The sequence below is a fragment of the Megalops cyprinoides genome, chromosome 16 (genome assembly GCF_013368585.1).
Source record: "Megalops cyprinoides isolate fMegCyp1 chromosome 16, fMegCyp1.pri, whole genome shotgun sequence".
Lineage (NCBI taxonomy): Eukaryota > Metazoa > Chordata > Actinopteri > Elopiformes > Megalopidae > Megalops > Megalops cyprinoides.
This window is the reverse complement of record NC_050598.1, coordinates 21,112,084-21,135,411: the sequence shown is the minus strand read 5'-3', so window position 1 is coordinate 21,135,411 and position 23,328 is coordinate 21,112,084. Positions and strand designations below refer to the sequence as shown.

Genomic DNA, 23,328 nt, shown 5'->3' with positions numbered 1-23,328 from the left:
ATGAAAAATAAAAAAAAATTAAAAAAAAAAAACACAAAAGAAAATGTGAATCTACCAATGTCAGTGAAATTCTGATTAGATATAAAGGATGACAAGCAGGTTGAGACATGATTTGGAACTATACTTTTTTGTCATTTTAATATGTTTTTTTTCTGTAACCCCGCCTCCTCCAGAGGTCAACGTGACGTAAGGGGCGGAGAAAACGCATGGCGGAAGTACGTCTCTGAAACAGCAGCAGCAGGAGGGTTGTGAGCGAATCAAGGCAGGATTGTATTCCTCCCTTTCGCACTCCGCTCTGGTCGGACTGAACCCACAGAAGCCGGGCTGAAGGGCCAAGTTCATGTCCTGAGCCTTAGGGCGAGCCACACAACCACACTGGATATCAAAGACGGTGTTCCAGATCTTGCTATTGAAAGGCCTAACTTCCACTTGTGGGGTGGTGATGTAGCTGGCTAGCTGAGAGTGCCTGTCTCCTCTAGCTAATTGACGTGCTAGCTAGCTACCCACAAAGAGACAGCTAGCTAGCTAGCTGCCTAGTCTGTGCTGAACTCTGCAAGAGACAGATGCATCTAACGACCCTCTCCGCGAATTGACAGTAGCTCCAAAGCAAAGGTGAAATCCGATTTGCGTTTTTGCATTGTTTTTGTGCCGTTGTTTGTGCAAGCTGTCGGACGTTTGCATGATGTCGCTGGCTGATTAGCAAACTTAGCTAGCTAGCAGGCTATCTGTTACTGTTTTAATGCCAGTTTTCTGTTTTTTATGATTATCTTTTAGCATAATTGTTGAGGGAAGACATTTCCTACTGCCTCAGATAGCCAGGTACCACCATATTATTATAATACATGGTGTACCTTAGATGACTAGCTAGCTACTGGGTTACCTAGCTACATGCATTGCAGCAAATGCTACTGTTTTGGCTAGATAGGGCACTATAGAGGTTGGCATAGTTTCAATACGTAAACTTAGTTATGAGACAGTTGAGCTAGTACAGGTGCAAGAAGTTGTGACAGAGTAATAAATGATTACGCCATGTAACGTGACCGATAGGAAAACGTCATCCCACCGGTAGACGTTAGCCTCCAGTTCTCCGGTGTTTTGGTACATCATATTCTTAGATTGTAATTATGGGAGGGATCTACTGTGTTATTTATTATTGTTTATGCATTGCAGTGTACTAGACATAGCTTGTCACACCTCCTTTATTACCTCCTTAGGTACTTGTATGACCCCCACATGTTCCCATGTTTTGTTTGGATGACGTTTTGCTGTTAAACATACAACACAATGGTCTAATAGGCCAAATCTTAGCAACTGTGTTTCACACATGTGGAGCTTGTGAAAGGACTCTTGAGAGTCATGCTAACTCTGAACGTTTTCTCCTGCAGAGGTGACCTCGCTTTGTCCGAGTGCATGCCTGAGTAATAGGGCCTGCGTGAAAGGGAGTGAGTCTGTTGCCTTCCCTGGGTGAATCTCTCACTGCCCTGGATATGATGGGTCCGCGCCGGAAGTCTAGCAAGACACAGAGCGCAGCAGCGGGGCCGGCCGACCCCCTCAGGCAGGAGGAGCCCAAAGACTACATCAACGAGCTCTCTCATGAGGTGCTCTGCCACATATTCCGGTCAGTCCCACTTCAGCTACCCTCGGGGGGGGGCTCAGAGGCCCGTATCACAGATGTTCCACAGATCACAGATCTGTAGAAGGAGATGGGTTCCATTCATGTCCTGACCTGCTTCAGTTCCAGTGTCCACGAGCTTCTCCATGCATGAAAGGCCACACAAACGACGTACCCATAAGCTTCTGAAGAGATTTACAATATCATAATACTGTAAACATTCAGGTCATATAAGTGGATGCTGAATTGTCGTTATTTAAATGACATATTTCACATAACACTTCCTATCCTTGGGGCTGTTTTATTCCAATTTTCTAACATTTTGTTCGTATGCAGTGGAATGGTGGCCTCCTCTTGGTTTCTGACGAGCTGCGTTTTGTCCACATCAGATTTATACTCTATGCTCTTTCACTGTCTGTCTCCATTAGCAAGGATTACTAGAAAAGTTAGAGAATTTGATACATCCTGGAGATTAAGGAAGGTTTGTCTGTGAAACAATGCAGAGTGCGCATATCTGTTAAGTTTGCATGCTTCGTAATGGTCTGGGCCTCTGGGTTTGTACTTAAATATACAGTCCATGTTGCAGAGTGGGAAACAGCCATTTAACAGCAGCCATAGAAATGTCCTTTTTTGGCCCACTCTTGAATCAGTACACATGATTGTGGGCCTTCCAGGGGAACCTTGTAGTTGGTGTCCCTGTTTCCGGGGATGGTCTTTGGTGTGGCCGTAAGTGTGCCGTCTCTGCCCACGCAGGTACCTGCCCATGCAGGACATCATGTGCATGGAGTGCCTGTCCCGAAAGCTGCGTGAGGCGGTGACACTGTACCTGCGTGTGGTAAAGGTGGTGGACCTGTGTGCCAGCCGCTGGTGGGAGTACATGCCTTCAGGTAAGACCGTGTCCTGTCAGGTGGGCACATGTACTCTTTCAGGTGTGTCTTTATTGCTGCTCTGATTTAGTTCATTACAGCGGATGGATAAATGAATAGGCATTTTAATTTTTACTTCTGCTGTACAGTAAGTGTGGACAGCTTAGTAGAGTGCATTGTCATGCGTGTGTAATGGGTTGCTGGGTGCGTGGCTTTGCAGGCTTCACAGACTCCAGCTTCCTGATGCTGCTGAAGAAGATGCCGGATCTTGAGCAGCTTTACGGGCTCCACCCACGCTATCTGGAGCGCCGCAGGGTGCGGGGCTACGAGGCCTTCAGCATCCCCGGGGTCCTGGAGGCCCTTCAGGCCTGCCCCAATCTGCTGGTGAGTTGCTGTAGCTACAGATCACTTCAGCAACCATGCAGTTGAGGTTATGGAGAGCCAAAATGGCTCTGGTTATCACACTACTTCTGATTAGCTCATGTTCTCTCTTTGATAGGTTGTCAAGGTCCCTGTAATTAGTTTTAGTTGGTTATTCCCTGACAGTTAGTCTGGTGCATCTGTAACTTTACTCAGGGCAATTCCAGTCCCTTGACCCTGGTATACAGTATGTGTAGTACTGTTCTGTGCAAGTCAGGGCACCCTAACTCTGAGAGATGATGAAGTATATTCCCTCTGGACCCTGAATAACGTAAGTGAATTAGTTGTTTGCTTGGGTGAGTATCGTTTCATCTCTCTTAAAGGCTTGAGATGTAAAGATATATGAAAAAATTGAGTGCAGCCATTTGTGAATTAATTTGTGCACTGAAATGTAACGCCTAAAAATGTCCTCCCCAGGGTGTGGAGACGTCTCACTTAGAGCTGGTGGAGGCCATCTGGAACTACATGCCTCAGGTCCACATCCTGGGAAAGTTCCGCAACCGCAACGGGGCTTTCCCCATCCCCCCAGAAAACAAGCTCACCATTCCCGTCGCAGCCAAAATCCAGACTCTGCACCTCGTAGGTAGGAGCCAAAACCCAGCACCTCCCGCTCTTTTAAATCCAGATGTAATGGCAGTGTAGTATAATGGTAAAGGAGCAGGACTTGTAACCAAAAGGTTGCTGGTTTGATTCCCACTGGGGCACTGCTGCTGTACCCTTGGGCAGGGTACTTAACCCGTAATTGCCTCAGTAGATATCCAGCTGTATATATGGACAATATGTGAAACTGTAACCTATGTAATTTTCTTTGGATAAGAGGGTCTGCTAAATGACACTGATGTAATGATGTAATAATGGGAAGCCTTGGTCAGCCTCACTCCCCCTCTCCCGTGATCAGGGGTCAACGTGCCAGAGATCCCGTGCGTGTCCATGCTGAGGCACCTCTACCTGAAGTGGGTGCGTCTCACCAAGCCCCAGCCTTTCAAGGACTTCCTGTGCGTCAGCTTGCGCACCTTTGTCATGAGGAACTGCGCTGGGCCCACCAACTCCCTCAAGTACGTCCCCCTGGTGACGGGCCTGGCCTCCGCCCGCAACCTGGAGCAGCTGGAGCTGGTCAGGGTGCCCTTCCTCGGGGGGCTCATCCAGCACGTGGTGGAGGACAGCTGGAGGTCAGGTGAGCGTCCCCCCCCCCCCCCTCCCCCCACACACACACACACCAATGGATTTGGATGCGAGCACTGTCCAAGTCAAGACATGCCACTCCCTCCCGGTGGTGTATAGTGTGACATGAGTCCCTGGCTAATGATAGTGGAAAGGATGGCCAAAATTGTGAGAACTCTGATCTGTCGTTATTTAATCTGTGTGGTCCTTACCTTGAAATGATGCAAAAATGTGGGGGCAGTGTTCTCACACTAGGAAGTGAGTAAGTGTAGGGTCATGTTTTTATCACTGATAGAATCTCATCAGTATGTTCATATTGACTGGTAAAAGGACTTGGGCAAACAGTTTATCATTCATATCTTCCTGCTTGCCCTAACTCTGCTCTCTGTGTTCAAGGGGGATTTCGCAATTTGCACACTATCGTGTTCGGTGCCTGTAAGAATGCACTTGAAGTCGACCTGGGCTACCTCATCATTACTGCAGCCCGCAGGTAAGGGGAGCCCTTGTTTAGCCTCGATCTGGTTTGCGTTGGTCGGGTCAGCACGGCTGGGATGATTGCTCATATTCTCACAGTGGCAGCTCTGATGATACTGTGCTGTTACATTTTGTACCCAGAACCATCTGTGAGATAATTCTGGCTGAGTGGGTTCCCGTCCAGGCTGTATTTTCTCTGTGAGGTTGTGTGGGAGTGTTTGACAATCCATGGGTCCCTGTTCATCCCAGAATTGGCTTTTTCCACCTAAAATTCCAACCCACACTCCTGGCTTGTTTCACAGATACAGTGCTCACTGTCTGTTATGAAATTTGAAGCGCAACGGGACTGAAGCATCTATTCAGCTGAACCACAGTATGCTTTAATTGTTGCTTTTTTCCTTTTTCTTACAGCATTATGAGTTTTGCAGTCACAAAATTGAACAAAATGTAGTATAAGAAACAAAAACAACATTTACATTTTTAAATTCCATGTAAGAATGTAGAAGTTAGATTCAACAGAAGCCTGAACGATGCCGCATATCTTAAAGGTTGGGATTTCAGCTGTTGGTGCCTGTTGTCTTTCAGGCTGCATGAAGTTCGAATCCAGCCTTCCCTTACCAAAGACGGGGTGTTCTCTGCACTGAAGATGGCTGAGCTGGAGTTTCCACAGTTTGAGACTTTGCACCTTGGATATGTGGATGAGTTCTTGTTGCAATGTGAGTGTTCATCCTCTGTCACCTCCATGAGATGTATACAGTGTGCGATCATGGCTAAGGCGTTAGCCACTGCTCAAGTGGCATTGGTGCTGATTGTGTTTGTAGCCACGAGACAGGAACCTCACATGACTACTTCCATTAAGGAAAACCTCCGACTGTTTAGCGTAGCACACGTCTGTGCCGTTTGGCTGAGCGAATGAAGTTATGCGGTATGCGGCATGTTACGTATGAGAAGGCATAGGCTGAATGATGCTGGCTCCCCTCCAGGTAAAATGAGCCATTCGGAGCTCGTGAAGTACGGCTTGGCCGATGTGATTGAGAATCCCGGGATCATCACAGACATTGGAATGAAAGCTGTCAATGAAGTGTTCTCCTCCATCAAGTATCTGGTCATCTACAATTGCCCGCACCTCCACAATCCTCACAACTGGATCACAGGTAGATGACCTCCATGCCCTGCCCTCTGATTCTGGTTCGGCCTTTGTTTAGTTTCTGAGTCATTTGGTGTATGTCTATGGGCTGGTTATGACTGAAGTTGCATCATCTGTACTCTCAGTAAGAGATTTTCCACAAGGATGCCAGCTCTTCTGCTGTGAGTCACTTTGGCTGCAGTTGAAAGTGTTGTGTCGGCGTGATAGAACTCAGAAGCCCACGCTGTGGAAGGGGATAAAAGATTTTAAAAATGTACATATTTCTTATTTAAAATGTTTATGTAAAATGTAAATATATCAGAATTTATACTGTTGTGAGCTCTTAATTATCGGAACACACCCTGTGCTTGATTTCCAGATTTGTGAGGAATGCGAGCGTGAATGGTGAGTGTGTGACTCTGCTGTCTCCCCAGATAACTCGCGCTGGAGCCGGCTGGTGGACCTCACGCTGGTGCGCTGCCACGCCATCAAGCTAGAGTCCTTCAGCCAGTTCATCGAGATGCTGCCCAGCCTGGAGTTCATCTCCCTGGATCAGATGTTCCGTGAGCCGCCCAAGGTCAGCCGCCTGCGTTAAATGACCTGCGGGATCTTATGACCTGTTTTGTCATACAATGATTTGGAAATTGTATGTGTATTCTGGAAGGCACAGGTTTGAATACATGGCATTGTACCTTGAGCATGGTATTTAACCTGTGTTGCCTCAGTAAATTTCGAGCTCTTCTGTAGATTGCAGCCCTAAAGAAACAGGATTAGGTTTTTGATACATAGTGAAAGACAAAGTGAGGCTTTATGAAGCCCTGGTTAGTTTAAACCAATAAAAGCTGAGGATGGTGGAAACGTTTGCCCTTTCATGGCTTCTCAGTCAGCATATGGCTCCCGCTATATCTTAGGATAGGTGTTTGGGTCACCTGTGGATGGCGTGAGTGACTGCTGTCTCCTGTAGGGGTGCGCTCGTGTGGGGCTAAGCGCCGGCACAGGGATCGGGGTCTCCTCTGCCCTCGTCAGCAACCAGAACTCCAACAACGACAACGACAACAATAACAACAACAATAACCACCAAAACAACAACGCCAACATCCCGCCACCCAACAACGAGAACGGGGAGGCCGTGGGAGCGGTCCCACAGCAGCAGAACCATGGCCAGGGTACGGAACCCACAATCCTTTCCACTCACATAATTCTGCTTTTCACTCATTCGTTTTATATGTGTATGTTACCAAGCGACCTCAGCAGCAAACAGCAGTTCATTTCTATTGGCCGGATTCTAGTCTCTTCTGAATGTAACTACAATTGCATTCAGTTTGCAGTTTAGAGCTACTCAGAACTTGGTAAACCTTGGCTCCTTTTTGAAGATGTCAGTCATTGTAGAGATCACAAGAATGGTGTTAAATTAATGAAAAGAACTCTTTCCTCAGGCTTTGCATTTGAAAGTATATTCAATATATTTATCTGAACAACCTTGAGTGAAATTCATTGAAGTCATGAGAGCACTTCACTGAAGATTTCTGACACTGTGCAATACGTGGTTGCTTGCAAAACCACATGGTCGTAATGAATACACATTGAAAGGTTTATTCCAGTTGAGCATAGGGTGAGTATCCCCATACATGCCAAAAATGTGCTGCTGAGACCTTTATTACCGTACGTTTAATAATGATGTGCCAGTCAGGGACGATGCAGTGCAGATTGACCTGAGAAATATGCCTATTGTTGTTCTATCTCCAGTTTACTGTGCTGTCGTAGCTGAAATTTAAGGCAATTGTCAATGATGATGCTGATATATTCAGAACCACTCAAGTATAGAATACAGCTAAAACACTGAATTCAGTGTGATATTACTCAGTTTAAAGTAATGCATTCAGCAGAGTGTGAAGTGTACACTTTCATATTAATCTATTAAATGGATGAGCATAGCTCAGATGTTGAATGCATATTTAACACATTGAGCTTAATGAATTATAGCAGCTGCGATAATGTTTTTACTGTATAATAGGAAGTGCAGTAATTGCTTATTTGCCTGTTAATTTGACTGTTCAGTTTAAGTTCCTATAAAGAAGTGGATCTTACTGAAACTAGGTGCAGAGTGTGCTCCCAGCTAAGTTGGCAGAGGAAAACTGTTATAAGGGAACATCACCCTTATAAGCTTGGGCCAGGAATAAATCTAATGAGTTGGATAAACGTTTTAACATAAGCTATGCACTGTAGTGCTGTCTTTCTTCACTCTCAAGGTACCAACAAGAGTGTGTGTGGTACATGTACTCTGCAAATCAAAATGGGACATTTCTGTTCACACCAGAGAAGCCATAGACCTGGGCTCGGAATGTCTTTTTGAACTTTTTCTCTGAGCATCTTTGATGAAATGGTGCTAATGAGCACTATCTGGTGTTGTCATTACCCTTTGATTAGCTCCCCATCAATGTACTGCTCAAATACATTATTCCTTTTTCCTTTGGTGAAAACTGCGAACATGATGTTCTCGTTTGTGAACCACTACAGTCATTTCCAAGACAGTCTGTTCCTAAGTAGTTTTCATGAGAACTCCTTACCTTTTCCTGTTTTAAGAGTACATCTCAGCCCTGAAAGGTATTTATGACTCACTCTCTGCTAGATGCTTGAAAGCTGCTATTTTTGTATTTTCCACTCTTCGGCGCTGCTTGAAATGTGAGGAGCTCTGTTGTTCCACTGCAGAGCTCAATGATGTGGACGAGGTGGTGCAGGAGAACATGGAGGTGGAGCCAGCGGCTGTGGCGGCCAGCCCGGAAGAGGAGCCTCCGGGACCCAGTCAGCCGGTCAACCCCTCCCTGGAAGCGGACGAGGAGCAAGCAGGTCAGTAATGCTGGGTCCCGAGTCTCGCCAGACAGCGCTCTCAGAGCCACACAAAAACTCCACACCTCCCTCTCACACTCACTTTTCCTCTCACATTCCTGACATCTTTCACCTCTCCCTTCTCTCGCTCCTCTCCCCTCCCAGGCCCCAGTGGAGTGCAGTGTGCGGTGAAGAAGCAGCCTGTGGTGGTGTCTGACTCGGACAGTGAGGACGAGGAGGACCCTGATAGGGCCATGGGTCTGGCCCCCCCCGGGCTCACATACCAGGGGCCCAGTGAGAAGATGGCCCCTGCAGAGGAGCCAGGCAGGCAAAGCAGTGAGTCCTTAAACCTGCTGCACAGATATGACACATCTGTTAACACATTGCCTACAGCATAACTACAGCATGGCTGCTGGGAACAATTGTCAAATGACATGAATTTTATATGAACAGACATCACTGCTGAATATTTGGAAGAAACAGTTGTGTCCTAGCAAATACCTAGTGGCTATAGTGTCTACAACTATACATTGTAGCAATGTTGTAGAAATATTTTGTGTTAGGTGTTGTCACAGCTATAGGGCCTGCCTGGAAGTGAGCCGGTTGTGTGTGACCTGCTGCGTTTGCAGGTAAAGGGAAGACGCCGCTGCGAAGACGAGGAGCACCTCTCCAGGAGCCCAGCTGTGAGAAGGGCTGCCAGGTCACCAGCGAGCAGATCAAAGCAGACATGAAGGCCGCCACCGAGACGCCCGACAGAGGGGGACGCGGGGCCCGGGACCCGGGCTGCACTACGGGGGGCTGCGTGTGCTCCATACGCTGGAGGGAGGACTCGGCCAATCAGGAGGACGGGGCAGGAGGGGCCGTGGGGGGCGAGGGGACGGTGAGGACACGCTGCACCTGCAGCAGGGCTCGCCCCAGCCCGGAGGGGCGGACTCGAGGCGGGGCTCAGCACCCAGCCAGCGTCGCCGCGGCGGCGGGGGCAGGGGACAGCCCCCGGGAACAGGGGCACAACCAGGCGGACACGGCCCGGGGGGAGGGGTCACAGGCGAGGGGGGCGGCCTCTGAGGCCCCGCCCAGGACACGGGGGGCGTCGGAGCCGCACGGCACCGGGAGCGCCGGTGGGCAGGAGGAGCCTCAGGACAGGGCTTGCAGGGACGGTTTCCCCCGCCGGCCCGTCACTCGCGCCCGCAGCAGACTCTCCAGCGTGCCCCTGGTCTCCGAGTCAGGTAGGACCAGGCCGTCCCCACTCTATACTGCCACTCGAGAGCTCCTGTCCCGGACAGTGCTGGCAGCAGCCTCACTAACTCCAAACAGGGACCCTGTTCATGCACGGCAATCATCAGGCCCCTAGATCAGACTGTGGACGGGCCCTGTGTAGTGGTGTCTTTGTTTGTGCAGAACTGTAGTACTAGCCACACGCGAGCTGTCCGGGTTTTTTTCCTGTTATTGCTCAGTTTGCAGAATGAAAGAATGTGACTTGACATTCTGCCAGCGGGAAATCGCAAGCTTAACATGGAAGTTGTTTTAACGACAGGCATGATGTCATTCCCTAGATTGCCTCACTTTAATTCTCTCTCCGTAGGGAGTGCTAGGTTCTGTAGGCCTGTCCAGCGTGCTCTCTTTCAGGCAGGAGTTTGTTGCTCCAAGGTTGGCCAGTGTTTACCTTCCTTAAATTTTACCAGATTTTCAAAATGGATTACGATCTTGAACTGGGAAACGTTTTTTATGTACTTAACATTAAGAAATCAATATAAAAACGCACGCTTTTATCTGTAGTTTCACTATGTCATTGGTGAAAATGACTTTTGACTCCAAGAAGTTTTCAGAAAAACTCAATGTGCATTACACAGCCATTCAAACTGCAGAGACTCTGCCAAGGCTATTAATTCAGTTGTTAACTTCATTGTTTTCTTTGGGCAAACAGTTTGTGCAGAGTGATGCAATAATAGGTTCCATATTGAGATCCCTGAGCCTTTTGCTCGGTAGATTTTCACCAGCTGCCTTTGTCAACAATTAGCAAACGGAGACATTATCGCCGTGGATCTGGCTGTGTGATGTATTCCGGTGACTCATTCTCGTGAGAACAACATTGTGCTTTCTCACGCAGAACTGTCCAAACCAAAGCCTCGCGCCACAGTGAAGAGGAAGCGCACGGCTGACAAGTCCACCAGCACCAGCGACCCGGTGACGGAGGATGACCACGTGCAGGTCGGTTCACACGCATCCCCCTTTCCAGGTCATTGGAGTCTTTACGTTTTTGGCCCAGAAAAGTAAGGATTTTTTTTTTAAATGCTGTCGTGGTGTTGTAGGTGCTGACACTGAAGTCCAAAAACCTGGTGGGCATCACCCTCACCAACTGTGGGATAACCGACCTGGTGCTGAAAGACTGCCCCAAGATGATGTTTGTTCATGGTAGGTGGTTTCTCAGCAGTTAGTGTGCTATGCTTTAACGCTCAGTTTAAGCTGGCCGTACCTGCTCCTGGTCTGGGAAATCCGCTGTCCTAAGGCGGAATTCTCAATGCTTTTTTTCCCCAATTTTCAGCCAATTTGGAATGCCTGATTGTGTCATAGAAATGCTGCCCATCGCTGCAAGCCGGGAGGCTACAGACAAAAACATTCTCTCCTCTGAGACACGTGATGTCACTGCCGCTTCTTTACACACCACAGTCGCCGCGCCAAGCTTGCGCAGACATGAGTCAGAGGCAGACATCTCGTGTACAGATTTATACAGGCACGCCATGTTTACGTGATTGACCATGGAGGATCGCTGGTGAGCAAAGGGGTGGACAAACCCTGGTTGACCCCCACCGCTGTATTCCTGGCGGAACAACATCATTGTGTTCCACCTATGTGGGCCCCTGGTGCTGACACGGCCAGCAATGGGCCGTACAGTTTAGCCTGTGCTTGAAACGAGTGTTTTTTATAAACTGAACAGGGCTTTGAGAGGTGCCTCCCAATCAGCAGATGACTGGCATTTGGATCAAAAGGCTATTGATGTTCCTATTCTATCAGTGGCACCAATTATGTGATCAAGACCCATTTTTAAATGAATAGTAGAAACCTGTGGGTATCCAGTGGAGGATGCTGATTTTAGCAAATGCCTTGTGGTCTCGGTGAAAAGAGTAAATGTAAACAGATCTGGATCAAACAATATCCTATCCTATCCTGTCCCTTCCTGTTACCCAGCAACCCGCTGCCGGGTGCTGAAGCACCTGAAGGTGGAGAGCGCTCCCATCGTGAACCGCTTCGACTATGCCCAGTGCAAGAAGCTGGACATGGAGCAGGTGCTGGACCAGATCCTGCGGATGCCCCCTGAGAGGAACCGCATCATCTACATGCGCCCCATGCAGCAGGTCTGCCCCGCGACCGTATCCCGGTGACCGTATCCCGGTGACCGAGCTGTCACACTCTGTGCTTTATACTCAGCATTCTGTCCCTGTGATGTTGAACCTAATGGGTAGAGGCAAGTGCTCGTGAATATGCATTAGCAGTAGGCTAATTAAATTCTTGATTCTCATTTTAATGTCCGTGCTCTGTGCGCTGTGTACATATTTCCAAAAAATAACATCTCAGGGGAGTCGGACTGAAACCTGAGCTGGGTAGTAATTTGGCTGTGTGCATCCCCCTCTTAACTCCTGTCCTGGAGTTTAGGTGACTTTATTTGGAGACCATGTTGAATCTTACCATCGAGGTAAGGGTTCAGGTTGTTTTGCAGCCACAGTAGGAAAATAAGGGCGAGTGTGTGTTCTCAGGTGCCCATACTGTCCTGTCCTCCAGGTGGACTCCCTGGCCCTGGAGAGGAAGATCTTCTGCGGACCGTACCCCTACCACATCGGCATCATCCACGAGTTCAGCAACCCCCCCAACGTCAGGAACAAAGTGCGCGTCCGCAGCTGGATGGACACCATCGCCAACATCAGCCAGTCAGTGACAGCGCCCGTCGCCCGCTCTGCCCAGACCACAGTCCTGTCAGTGGCTGCCATCTTTGTCACAGCTATGGCAGCTATTAAAGCTTGTAAATGATATGCTCAGCTAGTTCATGGGTGAATTCTTACTCTGTACAATGGCTACATCACACAAACAGACTTCCTTGTCAAAGGAGCAGAACTGCAGAAACTGGTGAACGGCTCTCTGCTCAAAGAAAGTGGACTTCAGTCCTGCGGAGTGTTCCTGCACTAAGACCATAGCAGTGCAGTCTCCATACGCAGTGGTCAATCCATTTACCTGATTCTTTGTGAGAAGGAGGACAGGATTTTGCTTTGAGAAAATGTCTTAGGGTCAGAGAATATAGATGATTTTCTGTTTCTCTCTAGGTCATCACGTTATCCAGTAGATGGTGTAGTTTCACACCAGTTGTCGCAAATGTAAACGCCACAGTTGCCAGCAGATGGTGCTGCCTTCTCTCCCCATTTATTATCCAGATGTACCAGCACACAAATTAATATTATGCTTTACACAGTAAGGATGTTATTGGGAGGTTTATCAGTAATCCTGCCTCAGAATGCATAAAAATTTCCTTCCTCTTTCAAAAAAATGAGTCCCCCAGGGTGGTCATTAACAAAGGCTTTCATTTTACAATGAACAGGGAGCTCATCAAGTACGAGTTCTTTCCTGAGGCGACTCGGACGGAAGAGGACGTCAAGAAGTACACCAGTTATCCCTGGGGCCGGGACATCTACACCTTAGAGGGTAAGAGGCTACGGCGTGCAGTCCATGGGCTTTACTGCACACTTCCGGTTATGCTTGTGACCCGCTCTTGACTAGGTCTTAAGACTGCCATTTTGATTTCTGTTACCCTGCCTGAAGGTCCCGGAATTAAGATGGAAATTCATCTGATTAAGAAAAGGTTTGCTAATTAATTAGGAATTGTGTAAGACTGATAACTGAGACTGAAAAGTATCTTTACAGGCAGTTAGTGAATATTTTTACCAGTCATTCACCCTCCCCACTTCCTTTTTTCTGCCTGCCTCTCCCCCTCTCTTCCCCTCCCTCTCCCTTCCTCTCCCTCCTGTATCTCTACACGCGCTCCCTCAGGGGTGGTAGACGGCGCCCCTTATTCTATGATCACGGACTTCCCGTGGCTGCGCACCCTTCGCACGGCCGAGCCCAACGGCTACGCGCGCTACGACTTTGAAGACGACGAGAGCAGTGAGTGTGCAAAGCACTGTGGGAAGGAAGCCCTGCTCCCTGAGTGGGCGGCCAGCCCACGGTGCTCGGAATACTCTTGTCTATTCTGTCACTGCTACCCTCACCAGAAGTCTAAATATGCGTATTCTATATATTGTAGAGAGGCACGCTTTTGCCTGTTCTTAGTTCAAGTCATTTTTGCATTTTCCATACTGCTGAGTAATGCGTTATTTGGTGTCTCTCTGAAACGGGTTGGCTGGGACAAACTGAAGCTAAAGCCAGCTGAACCAGAGCAGCGCAGTTTCTTCTCTATTTCCCATCACCAGGGCTGCAGCTCATGACATCATACCAAACATTGGCTTCTGCCTGCATTAGAATGATTGCATGAACTTGTCTGCTGTCAAAGGTGTAGGAACATGTGCTAAATGAGCCAGGCAGGTCTCAGCTCTGCCGTGGTAAAGGGGCACAGAGGATAGGAAGGTGCACGGTTGTTATAAAGAGGAATTTTCAGTAAATACATGTAAAGTAAAAAAAAAAAAAAACTCTTTTGTGTTTTTGTGTCATCTGCAGCCACCATCTATGCCCCCCGGCGGAAGGGCCAGCTGTCGGCAGACATCTGCATGGAGACCATCGGGGAGGAGATCTCAGAGCGGCGGCAGACCCGGCGAGGAGTGTTCCAGCGCGTGGTGGCCATCTTCATTCATTACTGTGATGTGCGTGGCGAGCCCGTGGAGGATGACTACATCTAGCGCCTCCTGCAGGCAGAGAGGGGGAAGGAAGGGAAAGGGGAAGCCCTAACCCACCCCAACCCAGGCCCCACCCACAACCGCTGCACCCAGTGGGGAGACCCGTCCTTGACTTTTAAAAATGGCGACAGAGGGTACTGGGGCAGATTGAGTGGCCTTGCTTTTGTTTTGTTAATGTTACCTTATCAAGGGAAAAAGGCTGCCCACTGTATACATTCAACAGCCATTGCTGTAGGGTCTTTTGTTTTTCATTTTTTTGTTAGTGTGGTTTCTATCTATGGCAAATGGCTGCACGGAGCTCCCTGTTTGTGAACACGTTTTGCTGTCCTACCCGACAGGCATTTGGTTGGCATAATGACATTGAAGGGTCTTGCCATAAATTGGCAACAAAGACAGTGTTGTCAGGGTGGGATCTGAGAGTCATTTTTCTGGCCTGCAGATTCACCTGTTTGGCAGCACACAGGGAAGTGCTCATTTATTCATTGGAGAAACCATGTGTGCAAAATAAAAAAAAAGAAACTTTCTTGAGGACAGCACTCAAGATGGTCTACATTGGATGTCAAGAGAATCGAAAGAGCAGCACTAGTTCTTGTTTTCATTTCTTTTTTTTTTTTCCTCAAAAGGGTTTTCCCTTTTACTTGTATGTTTGAGAGTTTAATACTGCCATGGAGAGTGTTCATTTTTGAGAGTTTTTTCCTTGCTTCCTACCTCCGGTGCTCAGAGACACAAGCTTTAGGAGAGCACCTGCTTGCAAAGCTAGATTCTAGAAGTGCCCTTAGATTTGTTTGTGATGAACTTCTTTTCAGTTTTTGCATCAGTATTTTTTTATTATTATTTTGACTTTGTTTTAAGGTGGGTTCCATATTTTAGTCTCTCTTCACACTTCTGTTCTTGTAGTGTTGTCAATGGGGGTGGGTTAGATTTGTGGGATTTGAACCGTGGTGCGCTTCCCAATATTTTCAGTAGTGCCAGGCTGAGCAAAACCATAAGCTACCCCTTAGCCTTCAGAAAGACTCTGTAGCATCAAAGAAATTTGTTGTCATTGGATTTCTTGCTCATTTCTATGATTATCCCCCTCATGCATCTGGAAGAACAAAAAAAATGCCCTCCAGCACAAGGCATCTTTTACACGGACACATTTTAAAATTCTCTGCCCCTTAATTGAACCCACATTTCAGGAGACTGAAAGAGGCACTGCTTTGAGTCAAGAGCACGACTGGTTACGTTCCAGGGCGAATCTCCTCCTCATCTCTAGAAGACTTTCAGGCACACACATTACCTTTGGCTATTAATAGACTGTGCAGTGCGGACTCCCCCATGTGTTTTATCATTTTCAGAGGAAACGAGGAAGCGCACTTGCATTTCTGTTGTATTTATTTATTTCACCGTATTTCTCTTGTACTGAAACACTGACGGAGATGGAGAAAATTGTATCTGGTAGCATTTAAAGTGTTAATGGATCCATAATTCCCCTCCCCCAGTCGCAATTCGACCAGTTCTGGATGCTGAGTTCACACAGAGCACTCAACAGGAAGTGTTAGCGTATGCAAGTGAACATACGTTTTTGTCTTAAACTACGCACGCGTGAAGCTGAGTAAACAAACTGTGAAAGAACTGTTCCTTAAGTCTTCTATAGAGAGAGAAAAAAAAATGAAGGGCGCTGTTTTTAGAGTTTGAAAGCCATTAAAGTGTGTTACCCCCATTCTTGCTGCTCTGATTTCTACCTTTTCCGGGTGACTCCTTCTACCCTCTGCCCCCCTTCCGATGCCAAGCTAAAACGCTTGCGGATTGAACCTATAGCCACGCTAAGCACTGCAAAAATCTGTGTACAAAACCCATGTACAGATATGCTGTATTTAAAGGATCTTCCAAGATTTGTTTTATATGTTTATATTAAAAAAAATAACTATTTCACATAATAAAAGGGAGAAATTAATCAAGTTGGTAACTGCATTGTGTTTGAGTTGTTCTTTGTGAGTCATCCACTGAACAGATCAGTACTTCTCAATATGGCCTTTCTCCTTGGTGTGAATGTGTTCTGTCTCGGATGTGAATCGCCATAGGCTTGAACCAGATGCGCTTTTTCTTCACGGAGAAGCCTGAGAGAAGGAGAGCAGCCGCAGAGCTAATGAGCCGATGGCAGAATGTTTAGGACAGCGAATGGAATTTCAGAAATTTTTCCAGCTGTAACTTGGCGGTATGCAGAGGGGGCGAGAGGAAAGCATGGGTATTGTAGATGGCCATAACTGGCTAAAGCTACCTATAAATACGCTTCTCTGTTTTAACGTCAGCTCCTCGGAGGGGTCGTGAAGCTCTGCCCGCAGAAACCTACTTGAAGAAGCGGCCTGTGCAGAGACGGACGTGTCCCCAGAAGGAGGCCGGCTGTGGCTATACGTGCGCTCAACCGAATCACTCCTGATGTCCCTGTGTAGAATCAAATTTTCAGCTGTGAAAAAAACAAACTATAAATAGCTCTAAATGAGTCAGGCACTTTATTCATTAGAGCTCACCTGTCACAGAGTGCCGGTCTAAGTGGCTGTGCTGGAGTAAGTCTTGTCATGGTGTTTACGCTCTCTCTCCCCCCGACGCCGAATCGGTCCAAGTACAGTTTACGACCGTTTGTCATCTTACATTGTCTAAGCAGGAAGAGGAAGAGATTTGTGGTCAGAGAAGAATAGCCCTCGCTTTGTCCTGGGATCCTGAACATGAGTGCTTGAACCTGCAGCTTGTCTAGATGGGGGACATTTGCCAAGTTCTCTGACATGTTAGCGGAAGTGGACCACTGTTGGTATTGGATTTGATTTGCATTGCTTTCCTTTGTTATACCAAATAAGCGGAGATGTTTTGTATTAATCTGACGTGGTCCAAGTGTATAAAAAGGAATACCTGCCTTTCCAATGTATCTCATTTTCTTTCTACATTATGTAGTCTTTTTCCATGAAGAAATTATAGAAATAAAGATACTCTATTATGGAGAACTTGATCTAGTTTACTCTTAGTTTTGATATATTGATGTATGCATTCAAAATTTGTCCCTTCATATGAAAATTCAGATTTAGTTGGGCACCTATAGTACAGGGCAAACCAAACATGTTAAATGTCAAATTTAGATCTGTTTTTTCAATAAAATGAAATGTTGTGAAATGCTCAGAGATGAATGGAATTAGTTGTTTAATGGAAAAGAATTATTTTTGTGTATCAACACATTTGATGTCGATAATACCAGCCAGAGCATAAGAGCATAAAAAGGTCAAATGCTGATAACGGTCTTTGCAGTGCATTTCAGTTCATCATTAAAAAAACTTACTTTTGACCTATTTCCACCTATCTCCGCAGGTGTCCTCACAGACATTGAGCAGAACTGAATAAGCTAAATCTGTATATCTACTTAATTAATACTCATTTAAATATTTCCTTTAAATGTTTGTAATTACTATGCCTGGGGCTCCTGAGAAGTTCAGTCAGCAAGGCTCTTGTCTTAAAAAGCAGGTTCAGCCCTATATCTTGGGCCATGTCATTAGCTGATGATGACCAGGAGCCCACAGCAGCAGATCAAACTGACTTCATTCTACTGAGGTAGAGGCAGGTTTGTCAGCAGAATTTCCTACTCTTAACCCCTTTTAGGTACCCTGCAAGTTGCACAGATGATGTCTTAGTTATGTCTTAGTCTTATTCTGTCTAAATGGTTGACTGTCTTAGTGTGTCATCTCTTCAAAACCTAGAACTAGCGTTTTTGCTGAAACAATGCTCAGGAAGCAAGTAAAATGGTAGGTATTGCCCTGAGCCAGATGAACCGCACACCCACTTAATCACTAAGCCTCAGAGCCTGTGGTTTTCCTGACAATACATCCCAAGTCCCCCCCGCCACCCCCCCATCCGTGTGGACAAGCCTTTTCTCCTAGCACATAACCAGCCCTTTCTTGGTGCGGTTGCTATGGTGAACTTCTTCAAATGACCTGCTCACCCTGATTATCTGTCCTGGTCCTGGTCTAGAGAGGCATTATCTTAATTTTTACCAAGAAAGATCAGTACTTCATAATTGGCCCCAGTTGTGAAATGCCTCTAAACTGTGTTCATGTATAAACATCATTTCCTATTGCTGATTCTATCCAGACATAGACACATCACAATATGAGCCCTTGTTTCATTCGTTTTAAATAAGGATTATCAAAACAGGCAGGCTGGAGAAACAGAGGAGGCTATTTTTAAAAATGATATGGATAAATGTTTATTGCCTCTGTATGTAGAGATGACTGTACTGAGACTAAGATTGTACAACTAAGCAAAGAAATGTTACTCAAAGTAATTCATGCAGACGCCAAGGGTTTCATTTCCTGTGCCAGAATTCATTTCCTGTTAAACCTCTGTCCAGTTAATTAAGTACCACTTTGTGCACATTGTTTGTTTGTGTTTTTTTTTTCTTTTCTTTTCCTGCATTCCAAGGTACTACATTGGTCTGGCTGTGAAAGTACATTCAATGATGCAATCCTATGTTTTTCCTTTTTTTACTCTTTGGAATTCAGCTGTATTAGGGGGAACCCATTTGAGGCTCAGTCTTCATGACTTGAAATTGTACTGTATGTACTGCAAAGCAAAGGACTACAAAGGTCATGCTGATTCTGAAGAGCGCCACCAAATATGGTCCCCACTCAATAGTGGCCGTTTCTTTTAGGCGCAAACAGAAGTCACCCCTGCAATGTATACCCCCAAACAGAAGACACAGACCCGGCCCTTGCTAATTAGTCCGAATTTGTTCAGTCCTGCAGATGCTGCAGGCTGTGAAAAGTAGTGAACTGGTGAACCAACCCCCCCAAAAACCTCCACCACCACCCACCCTGCCTCCCCCATCATATAACAGAGATTCAACTGTCGGACAAACAGGATCCTGGCCGTGCTCCATTTCCTGATTCATCCTGTTGTCAGTGCTGGTATGGCTTTTGTCATCCTTCTCTCCCTCTCCCCAGGCTCTGAGCAGAGGATTTAAGGAACCTGCTCACGGATAAGGAGAACCAGATGTGACAGTCGAATCTTAAACACCTCTGCTCTGCTCCGACCTCAGGAAACCAAAAGAGGTACAAGCAAGTGAATCTCTGTTTGGGAACAGAAACAGAAACCTGCCTCCCCCAACCCTCCACCCTCCGTGCAGAGCCAAGGAAGTTCAAAGATGACTTGGATGAAGGCTTCCCTCCCCACCTCCCACCACACCCTCCCCAGCAAGACTGAACGTTCACTTTCGAGTTGATTAAACGATCAAAGTGGATCCCTCTCTGTGCAATTTATGCGGATTGACATGTGTCGCATTCTGCTCGACTGTGCAATCTCACACTGGTGTAAAGGAGACAGGCTGCAAAGATTTTATCTGACATGTCGCCTTCATGTCTTCAGTTTTTTTTTAATATCTCATTTTTTTTGTCTATCAGAGCACCATGTTTGGGTAAGATGGAAGATGTCAAGCAATGAACAGGGAGAAAGGAGACGTGAGATATTTGTTGTGCCTCAGATTAAGGAAGAGCAGAAGTGGAAAAAGGTCCAGCTCTGGCGCTCAGTGGAAAAACATGGAACCTGAAAGCATTACATCAGATTGAAAGCATTCTAGTAATTAAGAATGCAAACACTTTCCTGGAGCTATACAGAGGGCCCTATAAATTACCAGCAACGTCATAGCGAGAGAATAAAGTCCCTAGGAAAACCATCCAGGCATCCAAAGAAAGAGCAAAACAGTGGCAGAGGAATAGGACTGTGAGTGTAGGAAAGGGTCACAGTATTCTGGCAGTCTCTGACTGCTGTGTGTTAGGAACAGGCACATCTGAGAGCTGTTGGAGAGCTGAGCATGTCCACTTGAATGAGGCAAAGTCCCGTGAGTCACAGGGGAGCTGATTAGAATCAGGTGAACCCCACTGACAAAAAGGCATTCAATTCACAAATGCAACACTTTAAATGGGAGGGGGGTGAGGTCATTGCTTCACACATTCAGTATTTGGGAGCTGAGCGAATGTGAGGGACAATGGTTTGTGTCTTACAGATGGTCAGCCTAGGCACTGGTGAACGTGCTCATTGGAGTAACACATAGGCACGCTGAAAGGGGGAGAGGCTGGAAGTGTGCTGAAAGGGAATTAAGTGGTCTTGATGGGAGAAGAACGGCGTGAGTTTGACTGTTTTGTCACCCTGTGTTGAGGACTGTCTGTTTTGTTTGTTGTCCCCTGGTAGTGGCCTCAGGTGGCAGTTCTGCATTAAAAGACAAATGACAGTAAAAAAAAAAGTTCTTATTGCCAGTGTCAAGTTTCCATACTTCATCTCCTTTCAATCAGCCGCTGCAGCTGAAACAAGGGGAATGCTTTGGTTATAGCTGGTGTTGTAAGTACCGAAGAAAGCACGCAAGCCTGGGTTATTTGGAGTTTGATGACGTTGGTTATTTGATGAAGACATACTTGTATATACACTGCTGCTTGCATGTCTCCATGTATATTTATGCTGTGAGACAGTGTGTCACAGAGTCATTTATCAAAGAGACTAAACAACCTCCAGTATTCGCATCCTGAGCCTAAATAGAGGAGATAACATTGTGAGCAACTTTAGTTTAAACACAATCCAGTAGTTTCCATCATAGGTTTTTTACTCGGAGACACAGTGTTTGGAGAAATTAGGGCCAAATATTGTTTGACATTTTGATGATATCTTGATGATACCATTTGCCTGAGAAAAAATTGGGCTTTAGCTAGAGCTGAGAACTGCGCATTTCAGAAATTTAACCAATATAAACTACGCATTGTTTTTAAATTGATATTTTAATCCAAGCAGTATTTAAAATATCCCATGTTAGAGCTTTTGTTCTGACGTAAAAAGTGTTTTAAAATCACATGCGCAGAAGAGATACATTGCACTGTAATGTTGATATCAAGCAGTATGCTTTTTTTAGGGAAAGAAGAAAACGTGTGGCCCTCTCCATATGAGGGGAAAATGGTGCACGTATGAAGTCTGCAATCAAAAAAAAAAAAGAGGAGGCCTATCGGCCGGGCTATTAGATCTGCCAAGCCGTGAGGCACTGGTTGGCTGCCGTCTTTAATAGCCCCCGTTTCTCCAGATGTAAACAGAGAATCTTCCCCAAACATTGCCTTTTTAAGGCTTCTCGGGGAGGGAGCGGGGTGACCTTTTCCAGCAGTTCACTGAGCTAACGAAGGGCCTGCCTAACGACGGAGCGCACCAGCGCTCCCTCATTTGTTTTACTGTTGTGTTTCTGCTTTGTTCCACCCTCATTCCCTCCCGCTCTAAATTTAGGCTTTCCAGGCCTTATATCTGGCACCCCACAATGGGGGGGGGGGGGTTAGCACCTGTAAACACTGCTGAAGCGGGCTTTGCAGGACTAGCGATGGAGGGGGGAGCTTGCCCTGACTGACATTTCACAGACACTCTGCACCCCCCCCCCCCTCCCCCCCTGGAGGACCTCAACCCCCCCCTCCCCCCCCAAAGTTTTTTTTTCCCCTCTTTGACCTCTCTAGTTGAAGACGTCCAGGAGGAAAACTCATCGGGCAGCATGTACACCCCAAGGTCAAGGTTTTGTCTCTGCTTTTTTTATCATCGTAATTATTTATTCTCCAAGCAGATGTCTTTATCCAGCACATCGTGCAGTACTCTGAATAGCCGAACACACAGGGCTCTGCCAGTAATGCAGATGCTAATGTTAGATAAAGCATTCAAGGTTTCAGTCCGACCAATTATTGTTGACAGGCAGTTCTAAGAAAAAAAAAACCTGGTGATGTAAGCTGTGCAATCTAAAGCAAAACTTCTCATTGGAATGTTTCTAAATGCCGATTCCTTTGAATCTTTGAATGTGTATGTGTGTAACTTTATTGCAGTAAGTGGAGAGAGGCTCCCTTTGGTGAGTGAGTGGGCTGCAGCTTTAGTGCTGTTGAACAGAGCGTCCTCCACATGCATAAACATCACAGCGGCAGCGTATGTGTGCTGACGTGCGTGAGTCCGGACCTGCGTCAGCCCGGTGCATCAGCGGGTCCTGCCAGGGTCCCGCGTGTCTGTCCACAGAGACGCGCTTGGGGACAGGTCCGGAATGTTCCGAGCCAGTAACCCAGTCACAGAGACCTCAGAGCAGCGTCTAGAAGAACTCTGTGACCCGGTGGAGAATGTCTGGGGACTTCTACACACACACCACAGTGGCTGTCTGATTAAAAAAGTCCTGTGCCCCTGCAAAATGCCTTTTCTCCACAGGACCATTTTATCTTGCTCGGTACTGTGGCGCACTGAATATAATTCAGAGGCCATCTGGTATCGAAAGGAGAGGGTTAATTATCATTTTGCAATCAGAATCATGCTCATTTTAAATTTCAATGCTGTTTAAGGCATGCACATGTTTTCACGCTTGTGTCACCTTTCTTACCAGTCTGCAGGATGTTTGTTAGTTGTTCCTAGCTGAGACGGGACAATTATGTTAATGAGTTGATCTTTCAGCCTCACCAGCTTCCTGTTCTACTCCCAGCTCTGTGAGGGGAGCTGATGTCATCAACACCCACACATACTGTCCACATACCACTTTAGATCTTGGCATCAGTCTCTGTTCAGTTTTGTGTACCCCTCACATGTGGCCCAGTCTTCATTTGTCTGTAAACATAATGCTGAAAATGTCTTCATTTAACACAGCTATTCACAGCTGTTCTCTCTCTCTTTGGTACTCGGTAGTCTGGCCACTGGAAATGAGCATCTCTCATTATGTTTCTGTGTCTGTGTATGACTGTGTGAACATTATCTTTCAGCTATCCTTCCATCCTCCCGCTTCTCTCCCACCTCCTCCCCCTTTTAATAAAAATAAATATACTCCTTTTTTTCTCCTTTTCTCTTTTTCTTTCTCTTTTTCTCTGACCTTTTTGTATATGACTTCCAGCCTGCCCTGAGCAAATGCTTTCCCATATGGGGCAGTGAGGACTTTCTGAGAGGAAGTTAATTATACCAAATCACTGTGTC

The 23,328-nt window shown here is 46.6% G+C and overlaps 1 protein-coding gene across 1 annotated transcript; it reads left to right on the top strand.

The window, feature by feature from the left end:
• The first annotated feature begins 227 nt into the window (after positions 1–227).
• Positions 228–16,189, top strand: fbxo38 (F-box protein 38). Its single transcript, XM_036548731.1, has 21 exons — positions 228–612; positions 1,386–1,618; positions 2,366–2,499; positions 2,699–2,862; positions 3,316–3,481; positions 3,797–4,072; positions 4,456–4,549; positions 5,119–5,249; positions 5,517–5,687; positions 6,094–6,236; positions 6,624–6,825; positions 8,369–8,506; positions 8,651–8,821; positions 9,115–9,711; positions 10,593–10,693; positions 10,795–10,897; positions 11,672–11,838; positions 12,263–12,408; positions 13,071–13,174; positions 13,520–13,633; positions 14,183–16,189. Exons 2-21 carry the CDS (start codon positions 1,488–1,490, stop codon positions 14,359–14,361), a joined length of 3,432 nt encoding a protein of 1,143 aa, XP_036404624.1. The 5' UTR covers positions 228–612; positions 1,386–1,487; the 3' UTR covers positions 14,362–16,189.
• The last annotated feature ends 7,139 nt before the right edge of the window (positions 16,190–23,328 follow it).

Coding starts and splice junctions, on each gene's coding strand:
- fbxo38 (XM_036548731.1), top strand. CDS start 1,488: ATGATGGGTCCGCGCCGGAAGTCTAGCAAGACACAGAGCGCAGCAGCG. Junction 10,898..11,671: donor CAAGATGATGTTTGTTCATG/GTAGGTGGTTTC, acceptor CCTGTTACCCAG/CAACCCGCTGCCGGGTGCTG. Junction 11,839..12,262: donor ACATGCGCCCCATGCAGCAG/GTCTGCCCCGCG, acceptor CCTGTCCTCCAG/GTGGACTCCCTGGCCCTGGA.